Genomic DNA, 17,102 nt, shown 5'->3' with positions numbered 1-17,102 from the left:
GTTAAACAATGTCTTTACTGTTTACAGCCCTAGTGCATCCTACAATTAACCATTTACTATGCTGAAAATAACTAAAGTCCAATCAATCAGCTGCTTTTAGCCAGTTTCCAGTTCATAAAAGCTCAGCGGTTCTAATTCATCAATTTTTTCTTGTCTACTCATGGTTTCTTTTTAGAAATTTTTATCACTTCTTGAATTTGTTTTTCTTTGAACTTCTTTTTAGAGTACAAATGTCTTACCCTCAGGCTTCAGAACCCATCAGTGAAGTATTTATTATTTATGCCTTCTGGGGCTGATCATATTGATTCTTGTGGAGACTTGTATGTAATATCCTGATAGTTTTATGAAGCTAACACTAGATGATTTGTTATCATGACTTTCTGGTTAGATAAGGCTGTGTTATATATTAGATCGGACAGGAGCAGAGGGAAGGGATAGCAAGGACAGAACGAAAACAATCTTTTGTGGAACAAGAGGATTCCTGGATAACTTTCTAGGAGTCCTTAAAGAAGGATTTGAATTCGGTTTGCTGTGAAAGCAACTACTTTTCAGAATAGTACAAGTAACATCTAAAGCTGCCTACAAAAGTGCAGTACTGGTAATGGAACAAATTGCAAAGGGACATGTCTTGGTTTTTGTCATAAGACAACATTAACACAACTTGATCAGGACTTTACAGTAAAGATGGGTAACGCTGTATTTCAAGAATTCAAGAGTGAGGTACTTTTCTGGATATGTATATATCTTTTGTAGGGGTAAACTCACTTAACTGTTTTTTGGTATTGTAACTTTCAATCAAATCCTCCTCAGACCTCCAATTGATGTTCTGAATGAAAGACTTGAAAGGCTAAATGAATCTTTAACCTTTTTAAATTGCCCTATTTCCTTTTTAATCTGGTATTGAGGGCTCCATGGGTTTCAAGTCATCTAGAGAGTACACTATCCAGGAGTCAACCTCTTCCCCATCCATTAAACTTACCTCTCTTGGGGATGGTCCACAAGATGAACAGATTCTCACATTCCCGTGCAATGTACAACCACCAACCTCACAACTAAAAGGAATCTTCTATCTCTTCATATAAAAAATAAAGAAAGTTTGGGGTGTCCACAGAGGGTTTGACCCAGGTGAAGATTCTCACTTTTACCATGTCCTCTAACTACCACAGACCGAGTTGGATTTTCTGCTTTTACCTTCTGCTTGAGGAGTGTTTTTTTGTCTCAGTGCAATCAAAGCACAGGAAATACATTCACTTTTAAGAAATGATTATCAATTCAAAGTGCTCATTTGACTTTTCTGCTGTCTTACAGCTATTTATGAAATGATAGTGTTGGTGGCAACAACTCTATAAATAAATAAAACCAGGGTCTGCATATTTTCTTAGCTGATTTGGGGGATGTAGCACAGCTAATTTCTGTGGCTGAAGTTATTTCTTCAGTTAGCTTCTCCCCTACGCCTCAAAGATCTGACTCAACAATTCAAATATAATTATTTCTGTCATATGCTAATCAGTGAAAATGTTTTTGCTCCAGGAGAAGTTTCAGGTCCTTTTGGATTGTAGATGGTTTTCAGAATAGTGGGGTTTGGGGTGTGGGTGTGTTTTTTGTTTGTTTGTTTTACATCATGAGGATTAAAATACAACCCCCCGAGATAATCATTACTCTAGAAAGTCCAATTTTGTTTTCTGCCTACAGCCCCCCTTATTTCCTGTGTGCTTGTCTGCACATGCCCAGCTAATCTCAGAGGATATTTATGAAGCTGAAGGAGATGGGTCAAAGCCTTATAATGTTTTTTGTCTTCACTGACATATGGTACAAAAAAAAAGGTTAGGCTTCTTGTTTAACCTGTAGGTTTTCTGCATCAGTAGGCTTATTAACTTCAGTTACACCACCCTCTCTCCCTGTGTGAGTCTTCTTATGCTAGAGTAACTCTTGTCACATAAGTTTATAGAAGTAAGATCTGTCAGTTGCTGTTCAACTCCTCTGGGTTGACAAGCCTTAGTCTTTTAATTTTGGAGAGAAAGGGTAAGGCACCATCAGTGTTGGTAGCTGGAGTATGAATAGTTTTAAACTTCTAAGTTGCATGTAGCCTGCCTAAAAGATGGTTCCTTCAACTATATTTTCATGTTTTCTCTCCTTACTGAGCTGTTTTACTTGCTGCCCAATTTTTAATCCCTTGTGTACTGTATTAATTCTAGCTTTCTTTTGTACAAAACTTGTAGCATCTTCTGTTGGGTGGAAGAGAGGCAGGCAGTTTCTTGAGCTAGTTTCTAACAGATATCAGTAAATATATCCACACCAGAAGTGTGTTCATAGTGTAGAGAGTTTACACTATGTGTAGAATACCACAGTGTAAAAAGTTTATATGGTGCATTTACCTTAAAGTTTATTGTGGTACCTGCCCCTCCAAGGCAAAAAATACAGCTTTAGCAGACACGTTCACATTAAGCACGAGCCTTCACTGGTACAGCTTTGTCAGTTATAAGCTTCACCTTGTCATATACAGTGAACAGTACAGAGAGGAGTGAGGAAGTTCAGAATTACCCACTTTTACAGTGAAATTTTAGCCTTAATTGGGAAACTTTAGCCATTTTTCATGTTTCCAGGGTTAGGGGGTTCTTGAGGGGGCCATGAGCAGTAAAGCTGGAAAAAAACCCTTTAAGCAGTGATTGTCTTTCACAGTTGGGTAGTATGTATGAAAAGTATGAGCTGCATAAAAGTTTCTGTCTCTCCACGTTTGCTTGCTTGTGACTTGAATTGATCCCCTTTCTTTAGGATGTATTGTTACATGTTACTTTATAAGGAGAGCATGACAGCAACCTGGCAAGCTTAGTTTGTCTTGCACTCCCAGATCTTATCATGCAAAGTTCCTGAAAAAGTATGTATCCAGGAGGTTTGGGGTTGGAAGGGGGTGTTTTTCTTTTTTGTTTTGATATTTTAGCAGGATTGCTTCCCTGTCTTGTACCCTACTCTTCTATGAAGTCCACTGTAAAGACAAAATCCCTCAGTATTCCAGAATAAAGTCAGACTTTGGCAAAGTCTGGTGAGAATGAATGATACGGAGGTGCTAGTTTAACACTGAGGGTTTTGGTTAATTATACTGCTGCTGCTAAGACTGCCCGCAATTAGGGAAGTTAACATGAAGATTGGCCTAACGCTTCCTTTCAACTATATATCATTAAAAGTTCTTCTAACTAAAACAGTCCAAACAGACCATAATGATGGCATCTGTGCTTATGTCTTTACATAAGAATAAACAAAATGAAGGCCCATAGTAGTTCTTGGTGTATTTGTCCCAACTACAATGACATCAGTGGTCTTTGATCATGACATGCATGGTGATACTTACTTTTCCTGTCCATCGAGCTGATGTTTAATTCCCTTTCTTTAAGGAAACATGTTTAAGTCAAGGTGGTATTACAGTATAGTACTGGTGCTGCCAGACATTGGGTGTAGCTGGTAAAAATGATAACAATAGCAGCTCTCCGATTCTGATGCAGAAAGAAACTTGTGGCTTTACTGTGCAGAGAACCTTTGTATTAGGGCTAAAATAGACAGAAGCTTAATAATCTGCCCTCTCCGCCTCCCCCTTTTTTGATGCTTTTTTCACTTATTAGAAACTGGCAACTTTGGGGACAAGTCAACCTTTATTTCCTTGGATTTGTTCTGCAGTTGCTTTTTCAGCCAAAGAGGTAGCAAGAAAATAGGAGCAGACTGTAATGCCAAGTTAATTTGGTAACCATTTAATTTGGTTACTGGTGTACCTAGGATGGCTGGTGTTTTTTATCAGATTAAAGGATCTTAAGCCTAAATACCAGCTGGTTTCTAGAAAGTTTCAGGCAGCCTTTCAGATGCATCTCTCCTTGAAAGTCTTAGTTCTGTTAAAGTTTTAAAGAGACTTGATGAAAAAAGGATGTGGAATGTTTGCATTAGAAAGTCTTTGAAGTATCTCTAAAGATGATACTTGAATACTTTACTTGAGAAAGTTCTTCAACTTCAAATCCTTAAATTAACCTATTCGCAGCATTCATGATCTGGCCCAAACTATGTTCACAACATAGTCCAAAAGTTCATGAATGAAAGAATCTTCTCGATGAAAAAGTAAAGAAGGGCTATTTCAGGAAAATAGCTTAATGATTCTCATACTGTTTAACATCTTCATCAATGACCAGGGCAGTAGGACAGAGAATACTCTCAGCAAGTTTGCAGATAACATCAAACTGGAGGGAGATGGTTGACAGGCTAAGGGGTGCTGGGCTGGGCTGCTGTTCAGAAGAACCTCATCAAGGTGTAGGGGCTGGCCAGCAGGGAACCTCATGAAGCTCAGAAAAGACAGTGTGAAGTTCTGCATCTAGAAGTAACAGGTCTCTGCATCAGTACAGCTGGGCACTTACTAGCTGGGTGGCAGCTCTACAAAAAAGACCCAGGGTGTCCTTGTGGACAGCAAGCTGAACATCAGTCAGTAGTGCATCCTTAGCAGCAAAGAAGGGTAAACACTCACTGCATGGTATTAGCATGGCTATAGCCAGCAGACTGAGGGAAGTGATGATTCTCCTCTACTTGGCACTGGCAAGACCACTTCTGAAATCCTGTGCCAAGTTTAGGGCAGCCCAGTACAAGAAAGCTGTCAGCAAGCTGGAGGGAGTCCAATGGAGAGCCACTAAGGTGGTTAGGAGGCTGGAGAACATGTTGTTAAAGGAGAGGCTGAGGAACTGAGTTTCCTTAGCATGGAGAAGGCCAAGGGGGAATCTGCATACAGTCTTCTGCCCTCTTAAGAGGATTACAGAGAGGATGAAATGCTTTTTGGAGGTGCTCAGTGAAAGGATGAGAGTCAATAGTCACAAGTTGCAGCAAGGGAAATTCCAGTTGGATATAAGGAAAAACTCTATTGACCATGAGAGTAGTTATGCTGGAACATATTGCTTAGAGGAGGTATGGAATCTCTATCCCTGAAGATATTCGAAACTTGATAAGGCCCAAAGCAGCATATAGTCCAGCTTTGAAGTTAGTCCTGCTTTGAATAGGAGGTTGAACTAGGTGACCTTCAGAGGTCCTTTCAAATCTAAGGTTTTCTTTGAGTCTGTGACGGTCCCTGGGAACAATTACCCACACACAAATGATCTGGATGAGAAATGTTCTTACTGTCTCAAGTTTCACTGATGTGGACTTTATTGAGAGATCAGTAAAATAGCTTTCTAAATAAAGATAGAATGAATGGTCTCAGGAAGTAGTTTTTTGAGAATGTGTGATAAGCAACTTGGAAAAGCCAATAGATTATATATTTGGCAACAGTTGATGGCGGCTGGGCAGGGCCATTGGATGATGGATCTGTCTTTATCGTCAAAGTAGTAAACCAATTCCTTCATGATTGGGAAATAGTAAAAATTAAGAGCAATCCTGAGTGGCACACAGAATATCAGAAAGATCGCACTGGCAAAATGTCTGTCTTAAGTTTGGCTGAGACTTCCGTTGCAAGAGGCAGTTCAGAAGTGATACGCTTTTGACCCCTTTTCAGAAGCAAGGTTAAGGATGTGAGTAATACTCTTGGAACAAACTGAATGCGATGTATTTTCTTTCCTCTGCCTTTCCAATAGGTCAGTTGTAGCAGTGTTGGTTTTTTTTTTTTTTTTTTTCTGTCACGTGTTACCTAACATAAGCAACAAATCCAGCTCTCTGGATTTGTTTCAGTAGATCGTATCAGTAGATTACCACTGCGCTCTTTACAATGCTTAATAGCTATGGCCTAATCGCTTATTTACTTTGTCTTTTGAATTGACCTGAACGAGCAGTGAATGTCAGAAAAGTTGGTGGGAAAAATAGTATTCCTTTTTCTCCTTTCTTTGGCACTGTTTTTAGTGGTAATTAGTATAAAGAAAACAGTTTAAAGTCCATTACAGACACCTGTATCTACTATGCTGTTTTGCATCCTTTCTTTCAGTGCACTCTGCCTCCATATCCCTTTCTACAGTGACCTATTCAATGGCTTCTATTATTGATTTTTTTTTTTTTTCACACTAGTCTTTCTTTCCCTGCTCAATAATGTTTATTTTCCTTTCTGGAAATTCTGCATATTCCTAGTTACAGAGAAAGAGCAAAACTTCTCAGAATAAGGGTGTTTCTGCTCACATGCTTTTGCTCACTCTTTTCTTGCTCACTCTCAGTACCACCACCAAAACCTTCAAAACTGAAAATCAGCATGTTTAATTTGTGTTTATCCTTCTTCCTCAGAAGGAACATATTAGAATATAAAAGCCCTCCATAAAATTTTTGTTGGTTATGTAAAAGCCTACATAACTACTTTAGTATATTTGGAACTGTATGCATCTTTTCTTAGGCTAACATTTTGACTGTTTTAATTCCAGTAGTTAATCAGTTTATTTGTGTTGTGGTTTATTGCGGGGAGCAGGGTTTTTTGTGTTTTGCTTTTAAGGTGGAATTACAGATATAAACCTTTTCTATGGAGTGTAGAAGTGTGGGGCAGATGTTGCAAGCTAACTGACATGTGAATCATTAACTTACACCTGTTTGGGGAATGAACTAAACTGTAAAAAGGTATCCTTTGATGAGAGGAAAGTTGTGGTCACATGAACTGTCTGTGCATCTTAGCTGGCCTAGGAGATTACTGCTTCTAATTACCCCCCTTTTAGGTCTTCCTCACTGCCGTCTACATTCTCCCCCCTCAGATCTGCCAGTACAGCTCTATGTGTAGTTGCTTTCAATCTCCTGTGAAAATAATCTGGGTTTGTTAAATTGACAGGACCAGGTTAGAGAGTGACTGTATCTGCAGTTTTGCAAGCAGGTTTGAGAGGTGCAGTACCTCAGGGGGGAGGAGATGCTGTCTTTTGGGGTTCATATCCTTTGCTTGGCAAGCTGCAGTGAGCAGCTTGTCAGGCTGTAGGCTGGATGTCCACCTGTGAGACTAACAGAGGCTAGATGTTGCACTTCAAGGTCCCAGTCTATATGTAATGCATTTGTCTTTCCTGTATGGATGAGCCATTAGACATTAAAAATGCTTTTTGTTGTTGTTTTGAACACATTATATGCGGGCTTAATCTGAAAGGTAGGTTTTCTAGATCAGTTACTTATTTTGAGGAAAGAGTAAGTATTAAGTTTAGCTCTGATATGCTTAGTCTTGTATTCTGCAGAGAATAAAGTGTCTGTAGCAAACTCTTATCTCTTGTGGTATCTATACCAGTGTTCTTTCATGTTATAGCAGATCTTCTTTTCAAATTGAAGGTAGAAAGATTTAGTAGCTGTTATCTATACTAAACTAAAACTCTTAAATCTCTCTGACTCTATCGCAAGTCTTATGCTAAGATCTAGATCTACCCAGGGATTTGAGTTCCTGATTTGCCTCAAACTTCAGTACTAGCTGTGAGCATAAATGTTCCTGGTGGAATTTAATTTGTGTTTTCTTAGATCCAGAAGAATCGTCAAAGTGACCAGTGCCATAATAAACGGGCTTGGCTTGGTAGACCTCTTATGGTCAGTCTTCAAAGTATGCCTGTTTTGAAGAAAGCTATACAATATTGCCTGTGCACAGCATATATGGTACATCTGTGAGCAGTCAAGGCTTGGTCTGCTGATCTTAGGGATATTTCTCCCATAAGAAGCAAAAAGTGATTAAAATACTTTGATCTTCCGCAGTTCAGTCAGAGACAAGGGCAGGTCTATTAGAGGGGAAATGTGTAAAGAAAAGGTCTAACATTTTTAACAGATTATAGCAATTGTTTTATTTCTCTCTGCTAGCTCCTGAAGTCGTCTTTAATTTGGAGACTTTCAGCCTCTAAGTCAAGTCGTCTTTGCTCGTGCCCAAAACTGCACAGCACTGGTTCCTCGCTAATCCTTCCTCATATATTACAGAGGTTTTATTGCTCACCTCAAAGGAATGTGTAGTTGGCATGTATATAGGGTATCTGTGTTCTATTGCCTGAGCTACTGTGAGATGCCACTGCTGTAGTCCGTATCTCCAAATGAGTGCAAGGAGTTCTTTCCTCTTTTGGACATAGTAACAGCTCTTAGAATCTGTAATTTAGAAGAAAACTTTGATTAAAATTTTTTTTCTTACTTCTTTGACCCTTGAAGAGTAGGGAGGCTTAGTTAATTTACTTCAGTTTCCTTTCGAACTGTTGTCTTACATTGTAGATGCAACCGCTACTGCCAACCCTAAGAGTGGCTGAGCGGTAGAATGAAACTGATGTATATGCCTAATGCTGTAAGGATTTATAACCTGTACCTTTTTTCTAGCAGAACTCTGAAGATATGACTGCTTCTGTATGCAATTTATCCACCCCTAGCTTTGTGAAACTGTAGTTTATACTAAGAGTTTTGCTTCCACAGAAAATCCTTAGAATGAGCAGTGTAAGGGCAAAGAAAAAAATTTTAGGACTATTAAAATATACAGGCTTGAGTTTGAAAGTAAAGTTATATCTATTTGCTATTAAGACCGTTCTCAAGATTTTCAACAACAGTGACATTGGGAATCCAGCATGTGGAGGACCTAAACACCATCCAGACAAATGGAAGGAAATCTGCCAGTTTCCATTGCAGTTTGTTTATTTAACAACTATGTGTGTGAAGAAAGTAAAGGATTTATGAGTTCATGTTTTCCAACAAATTTCTGTCTTGGGAATTGGGAGGCGGGGGAGAATTGATTTGCTCTTTTGTCAGAAGAGTCTTTGACCCACAAATATGATTCTGTCAAATGGCTAGCTCAACTCTGTGGTATACTATTCATAGTTCTTTTCTCTGTGCTATATAATAGTGATTCCATATTCACTCGTGCAAATTATTACTTGTGACAAAAGTATAGAATTAAAACAAGCAAGTGTCCCTTTCTTTTTAAGGCACTATTCACTTTTGAATATTTTGTTCTTTAAAAAAAAAAAAAAAAGCTGCAAGGACCATGCAAACTGCATGAAGAGCTTGTCTAAAAGACCATATGTAAATACGCAAGCTACTGCTATAAGCTGGTGTATTTAAAGTAATTATGGTCTCTTGAATTGATGTGGTTATAGAGTAATGGAGATGATTATTCATAAAAGGATTTAGACATAGCTGTAGGATACTTTATTTATATAAAAGGTATGTAGAGCACTTTATATACCACTGAGATGGTTTAAAGCAATAAAGAAAATCATACCTCCAGTGGAAATGTGTACTTTTGTACCAACTAGACTGTCTGTGGTAGACCAGATGAAGTCACTGTACAAAGCAAGAGAAACCAGTGGAAAGCTTTTTAGCTCTGTCATAATAATAGTAAGGCAATAAAGATACTTACCGTAAAAGTTCCTGTGGAATGGAAAAGGCTTTGGCTTGTTCTCAGGATGGGGAGGAAAAAAGGTGCCATGAGAAATATTTGAGAGATCTAATTTTGTTGAAATTAGGAATGCGTTTTTTTCCTCATTTCAGTGTTGAAGAACATGTGAAAAACAATTATGATAATTATTATGTTAAGGTTTTAAACTTTTTTGCTTGTTAGAGTTTTTTTTTTAAAAAATGTTTTGAAATACGGCTTGACTGATTAAAAAGCAGGAAAATTAAAGTAACTCTGTATCCGTAATAGGCACTTCAAGTGACTTCAAGTATGGACTGCTGCCGGGCACTTCAAGTGACTTCAAGTATGGACTGCTGCCGGGCACTTCAAGTGACTTCAAGTATGGACTGCTGCCGGGCACTTCAAGTGACTTCAAGTACGGACTGCTGCCAGAATCTTGGCCAAAAGAAGCTTGGGAAAATGGCAAGTATATCTGATAGAGAGGAGGTTGTTTTTTGCCTCAGATATGAGCTCTTTATTTTCTGTGTCACTGCTGGTAATGTTTGATTAGTTTATGCATAGATTTATATAATAACCTTCTCTCATACCTTTCTGGGAAATGTAAATAGTACTGCTTTCTTGGAGAGAGAAAAGGGAGTTCAAATATATGGAAGAGTTAAAAACAGAACATAATTTTTATAAGCTCTTGTATTGCGCATGAGTATGAAGATACCTGAAATTTCTAATGATCTAATAGCTTTCCCCCCCTTCAGTAAGCTAACTATAGCGGGCTTTAAAATTGAACACTTGTTTGATGAAGATACAAGTTTAAATATAATTTTAAAAGTATACTAGATCTCCATATGTACTTCTCAATACACAAATAAAAACTTTGTTGCGTTAAAGGTTGTGAATTCAATGCAGCCATAACTAAAGCCCTGTTCAGTCAGACCTGTGTCGTATGGCCAGCTTCTTACAGTTTTTGTGCCTCACTTAGATAATTGCTTGCTTGAATTACTGTAACTTTTTTCCTGTCTGAAAACACTTGGAACATACCAAAAAACCACCACATCTAAAACTGCTATTGCTAGATCCTTAAAATACACAAACCCTTTAGTAAAAAGGGGATCATAAGGACGTTGGATTGGGATTGGGTAATAAGAATGCCTGCCTCTTCTCTGTAGTACTTAGATATTACTGGGATGTGGTTTATATTTACTTTTAATATTTTTGTTTTTACAAGGGAAGAAATTGAGTCATAAGAAGGTGAAATTCACTAGTGGGCCAGGGATTAGAGCCCAGGTCTTCTGCAGTCTTTCTGTTCTTGAACTGTTAAGTTCCTGTATCTGTTACAGCCCTGATGGCTGTGTCATACTTGTGTTGATGGATACAAGACTACAATTTGAAACCCTTTGAATTTCTTACCTTTTTCTTCATGTAAGCCATTATAATATTACATAGGTGTGTTGACTTTCGGCTTCCGTGAGTGCTCAGAAATAGCAAGGTAAACTTTTGGAAACTAGCAAAACTTAACTTTCATCCCATGATGAATTTTGAAGCTTTTTAACTGGAAAGTGGTGTCTTATGTTAGATACAGGCATGCAGGTCTGTGCATGTGTATACAATTATTTTTGCTTTCCTCCTGCCAGCATGAACTTCAGTGACTCTTGTACATACAGTCACGTGGCCTTATCCAGTGCTTTTCGGACTCTTTCTTTTGTAGTCAGTTATGATTATGTTCATAAGTTCCTGTGTCACCTGTAGTAAATATATCTATCCTCAAAATAACCCATGTATTCTTGTGTGGCCTTCTGTGTAACTGTCACAGCATCCTGTGCCTTTTTTTATTTAATACAATAATATGCTCTGGTGGTAAACCTCAGTCTTATACGTATCCTTTGAGCAAGCTGCATTATCCCTGGTTCAAGGATATAAATAGCTCCCTTCCCTCATAAGAAAGAACTGGGGTACTGCTACTTCCAGAAGTTATTTCTGCCTTCATTATTTCTTATTCTGTTAAACCAAATTAGATTTTGAGAAGGGATTAGCTAAGATCTGAGCCAGTAACTTCCTTTTTATAGCTGTTTCAGAATTATGCTACCTCTTACTGTCCTACTCCTTTTGTCATGTTTATTTCATATTTGATAGATATATATGTATGTATGTATATATATATTTTTTCCTCCTTTGATGCAGATTCAGGTCTTGGCAGGCAGCTCCTGCACATAATTCTTATTAAAATGTTGGGAGAGAGATCGTAACTGGCTAAATGTCATAGAGACCTAGAGGGTTTCTAATCCAGAATGAAGTGTTTTCTAATATAGGTGACCTCTAGAAAATGGAATAGTGCTGGTGAATTTATATGAGAGATCAATCAGAGTATCGGAGAATTCTTCCTATTTTTAACTAAGTTACCAATTTGTGAAATCAGACTTCTCTTCAAAGAACTGATCTGTACTCTTGTACTAAAAATTCCTTGTTTACTAATAGGTATTTTTCTAGCAAAATTGTAAGTGCTGGACCTACCAATTTTTGTTCTTTCTGATTTGGCTGATGAAAAGTAATGTGGGTACTTCTTTGTTCTGGCACCTGTTTGTTGCTGGGTGTCAGGTAGAACATATCCAAATAGTTCTTCCTTTTTTTATTTTTTTTTCCCATCATCTTTTTTTATTAATGGCTTGTTTTCTTGTAGGTGATTCCTCTGCTTTAATCATGAACAAGTTGAAGTGTCCACACTGTAATTATGTAGCCAAATACAGAAGAACACTAAAGAGACACTTACTTATTCACACGGGCGTGAGGTCTTTCAGTTGTGACATCTGTGGGAAGCTGTTTACTCGAAGAGAGCATGTAAAGAGACATTCCTTGGTAAGCAACAACAAATATGTGTGTGTGTGTGTGTATATGAGTGTATAAATTTGAGTTTTTTTAATGCTCTCGGATATTTTAGTAGTTGGCATAAACACTGTTCACTGATTTGTCATCGTGTAGTTTTATCTTAATCTAAAATGGATGAAGATAAACACATCTGTGTGGTAACTATGCCTCTTAATTCTTAATGGCAACTACAGTGTCAGCTCAGTTAAGACCATCTGTGGAATTCTGATAGAGCTAATTTCAAGATGATTTGAAAGTGACGTAATAAAATGCAGTGTATTTAAGTATTCTGTAGATAATAAAAAGAAACTTTGGCTTAATATTATAGCAATAGAATAGCACATTCGTTCTGTAATGCTACACCACTGTTCTCAGTGTGGGCACCCTGTTAATCAACTGTACAATATCTTGAGGTTGTTCTGAAATACTTATTTCACAGGCAAATGATGCTATAGTATAAAATCTGTTTTAAGATTTAGGTTAGAATGAAAAATATTCAAGATGCAGAGAGTAAATGTCCTTCTGGCTTGCATTCTATCAGTATGAAAATCAACAGTTGAGTTAAGCCTGTTCTGTGCGTGTTATATAAATTGAGATTTGATTTGAGTTTTGTTTATCTGAGGATCCAGAGAAGTATACCTGTCCTGGGTATTTTGTAGGTAATTTCTATCTAGTCAATAAGGAAATTGATGAGACTTCATTATAATTTTTACAATAGAAAATCAAAGGTGTGTTTTAGGGGAATAATGAAAGCAAGATTCAAGCTGTGATCTTATGAAACTCATTTTGCAAAATGTTTTGCAAATATTCAAAATAAGTTAGTACATGGATTGGGATAAATTGGACTTCACCCATTTGGAGATTTTGATAGCTTTCCAGATTTCTTTGAGAATCCATGGACCACCTTGTTCTCTCATGAAGGTGTTCCATAAGGTCTCCCTTGCCTAGCTGGCTTTTTTGTTCATCAGTGAGTAGAAAGTAGCAGTGAACTTCCCAGTTTTAATGTGGATGCTGAAAAGAGCTGACTAACTCTTTCTAACCCCTGTGCAATCATAACACAGTCTTTCAGTTACCCAGTGATATTTTAAAAAGTAAAAGATAAGAGAGTGTTCTGAATCATATCAGAACATCATTCTTGAAGACACTTGTTTAGACTGCACTAGTAATTTTTAGTATTCTTTAAACTGCTCTACAGTTAGGAACTGTCTATGTTAATAGCTCCTAAGTGATTTTTTTTAAAGTCAACATTTTTCTTGCATGTCCCACTGGACTTCTCTCAACTTAAATATATATCCTTCCATCCTGCAACTGCTGCTTCTGTTCCTGCTCTCATACCACCTGGTGAAGGCTTAGATGCCTGAAGGGATGGGAGGACCTACGTATTAGTGAGTCTAAAGGACATTTTGTTCCCTAGCAAATGTAGGTGACTGCAGTGTTGGGGGTGGTGATGGTACAGGGCGATTCTCTGGGCAGAGGGGTTAAGGTCATTATCACCTTTTTGGTGGTGAAGTGAGGCAGCTACTGCACTTCTTCCTTTGTGGCTCACTAGAGAAAACAACAGCAGTGGGCTGTAGACTTTTTGCCAGCATCAGCAGAGTGGGACTTCAGGTTTCTATCCTGCAGTACCTGATCAGGTCTTGTAGCTGAAGACTTTTTTTCTCCAGGGAAAGAGGTGAAGTCAGACAGGGTTAAAACAGCTATTGAGTAAAGCCCAGCCCAATCCTGTGCCTGACCTAAAGTGTGTTCTTGCTGGATGGGTTCAGAACCCTTGTTTTTGTTCTTCTTTTTCTTCCACTCAACAAATACCTCACATAAGCATTTTGCTTTGTGTGTAACATTATTGTAACAAATCTAGACACGGGGGGGGGGGGAACAAATCCACAACTGGCTATACAGATTATACGGAGGGATTGAAGTGACTGTATCTTCACCTTGTTTTTTCCTCATCTGGGTAATAATTTCCATTTTATTTTAAATGGCATCTTTTTGAAGATGACCTTAAGTGAGATATTTAAACACACAGCTGTAACTTGTTGTAGGGACACCAGATACAAGAATTTGTTCAACTTAAAAATTCTTCCAAGATGGGTAACTGGAATTCATGTTTCGGCTCAGTTAAACCAGTATTCCATGTAAATAGCATTTCTTGTCAGAGCAACAAGTCCATTTCTGCCTTTTCTTAAAATGCATCTCTCAGCAACTTTGTAACAATTGCATCATTAGTTAAAGATAAAAATTATGATTAATCAAGTTAGTGAACAGCAGTCTTCTAATTTTACACATAAGCTTGCTCTACATACAGGACAAAATAAAATTGAAGTGGAAAGGTGTTGTGGGGTTTTGTTTGGCTGGTTTAAGAGTTGGGTTGGGGGGGGGGTTGGTTTGGGGTTTTCGTTTTGTTTTTGTGGAAGAGGCACCTTTCAGTTTATACAGAATTTAAACTCTTGCTTGTTCTTAATGTTTCTGGAGCTTAAAATTATAAAGGCAATTTGCTACATAAGGAGTCCATGTATTTTGGTACTGTGTGCAGCATAAGTGCATATACCATGCTCATTGCCTCTGAGTCTTGTTCTGTACAGTGCGAGTAGCCATGAAACGAACCCTGACCTGTTTTGAACAGTAAGCAGGAAGTTTGGGTGTGGGCAACAGCCCTGCTGTGTTAATGTATCTTTAGCAGCACTTCTCGCAGTGTTGGGAGTCTCTTTCTGTAGGGTTCAAAAAAAAAAAAAAGAATGTTTGTATTACTAATTATTATTAATACTATTCTAACATTACATGCAAATGCAATCTGATACACATAACTCCAGTTGTTAATATTTCTCTTCCTTAGGTGCATAAAAAGGATAAAAAGTATAAATGTATGGTGTGTAAGAAGATCTTCATGCTAGCAGCCAGTGTTGGAATAAGACATGGATCTCGACGCTATGGAGTTTGTGTAGACTGTGCAGATAAATCTCAACCTGGAGGGCAAGAGGGAGTAGACCAGGTGCAGGACACAGATTTCCCTAGGGATGAAGAATATGAGGAAAATGAAGTGGGAGAAGGTGATGAGGAGCTTGGTGATGACGTGGAAGAACAGAATGACCAGTCCCGATGGGATGAATCTGGGGAAGTTTGTATGCCTTTAGATGACTGACAGAGCATATGGCTTCAGGGTGCCGCAAATGGACACTATATGGATTGACTATTTGGATTTTTGGACTGAAGGCTTGCAAAATATGGTACAGGCTGGATGGTAGTTATGTTGCTGTGAAAAATGTAGGGTCAAAGCCTTATAGCAAAAAAGGATTATTAATTTTTTATGATATTTGCACAGGACTGTACAGCATACAACCATTTGGTTGAATTATACAGAGTCCTCACATCTACAGTCAGTTATCAAAAGAAAAATGTATTTTTTATTATTTATAGGATATAGCTATTTGGGTCCTATTCAGACATAGTAGTAACTGTACTTATTATGTTACACATTCATGTATCTGTTAACATGAATGAAGAACATGAATTGCAACTTGGTATGGAAGTACAAAGACAGCTTCCCCAAATCCACTCGTAGTTTGTCAGTGAACCAGTGAAGCTAATTTGGGCTGGTGGCTCTTGTTTCCACAAGCATGTCTTTGCCATACAAACCTTACCTCTCCCTTACTCTAATAAGTGAAAGCCAATCATTTAAAGATGCATCATGGATAATGTCAACACCCTACTGAAATTTGGTTTTAAAAATTTTGGCTCTAAGCCAGTACGTGGTATAGGTGATAAGCACTGGAGAAGTTAATAATGGCATTAATTTAGCATCTGTTTCTTCACAATTTTGAATTTTAAAGAAGGTTGTTATTGTTTCATCAGTTCCAAAATAATCTTGCAGAAGAAATGACCAGTAATGAAAGTAATAGCCTGACTAGAGCGTGAGTAACTCTTCTGCTGCTTAGTCAGAAGAGATAGTCATGCCAAAAAGTATCAGATTGTAATAAAGCTTCCCCTCCCCTCCCCGCCTCACCCCCCAACCTTTTGACTCACCTGGTGTATACCTCAGTCCCACAGAAAAAAATAAAAATGCAAGGAATGGAGAAAGTGTCATATTAAACAACTTTTTGGTTGATAATTTCTTTCTTGTCCGCTTTTTGGCTAGTTTATGCGATATGCATCGGACACTAGGCCGTTGAGCCCATTGTTCGTCATTAAAATGAACACAAGATACTTTTTAATTCTTTTGTATTTAATGGGTTGTTGCTAGTGTTTAATATAAACAAAATACGTTTAACTTGTTGACTTAATTTGCTGGAACTTTTTTAAAAAACAGAAACAAAAGAAAAAGTCCAAAACAAAATAATGCTTTTTGAGTTGTCTGCTTTTCAGAATGATATGCTCCCTACGCTCTTTCTTTCAAATTTTCAGGAGGCATTGAAACCTGAATTTTTGTAGCCATGCAGAATTTTTTTTCCTAAACTTCTAATATTGTACCAATGATTTCAAGCCTCTTTCATAGGGAGGGGAGGGCATTACATCTTTATCTTCAGCTCCTCTGCTTTGCCTAGCCTAAGGCAAACAAACTTAAGCAAGCATTGGAACGATACATCTGATGTACTATTATATCACAGTGAGTAAATCTGCAGAGCATTTATCATAATACATAGCTAGGCCAGTGTGACAGTACTGTATAAAAACCAATTGAGGGTCACCATATTTTTCAGCTTTGTTTTAATTTTGAAGTAAGTATATTTTTTCCTATTTTATATCAGGTAACTAAATTATGCTAGTTGTGCGGATAACTTTGAACTATGCTTTGACGGACAGAATCATAATGGTGCTCCATCTGATCAAAGTTGGTATGTATTTAAAGAGACAAGCTTTACTGTTGTCTTTTACAGCAGTAGAACAGTAACATAATGTTAAGACATTGTATTTGCTGGTTGCAGCTGAGAAAAGTTGAACTACAGTTATTCAGGAATTAAAATGCCTTTTTTTTTTTTTT

At 37.7% G+C, this 17,102-nt stretch overlaps 1 protein-coding gene across 1 annotated transcript in view; it reads left to right on the top strand.

Moving 5' to 3' along the window:
* Positions 1–17,096, top strand: part of ZBTB10 (zinc finger and BTB domain containing 10) — a gene marked incomplete at its 5' end in the record, with an annotated part of 29,690 nt that extends 12,594 nt beyond the window's left edge. Inside the window, 3 exons of the mRNA XM_026082516.1 lie at positions 9,563–9,736; positions 11,946–12,121; positions 14,961–17,096. Of these exons, the coding sequence (XP_025938301.1) occupies positions 9,563–9,736; positions 11,946–12,121; positions 14,961–15,266 (656 nt within the window). The remainder of the gene's footprint in view (positions 1–9,562; positions 9,737–11,945; positions 12,122–14,960) is intronic.
* Between the last annotated feature and the right edge of the window lie 6 nt (positions 17,097–17,102).

Source organism: Apteryx rowi, unplaced genomic scaffold, assembly GCF_003343035.1.
Source record: "Apteryx rowi isolate R43461 unplaced genomic scaffold, aptRow1 scaffold_58, whole genome shotgun sequence".
Taxonomy (NCBI): Eukaryota; Metazoa; Chordata; class Aves; order Apterygiformes; family Apterygidae; genus Apteryx; species Apteryx rowi.
The sequence above is the reverse complement of the archived record's forward strand: the minus strand, read 5'-3'. Positions and strand labels throughout refer to the sequence as shown.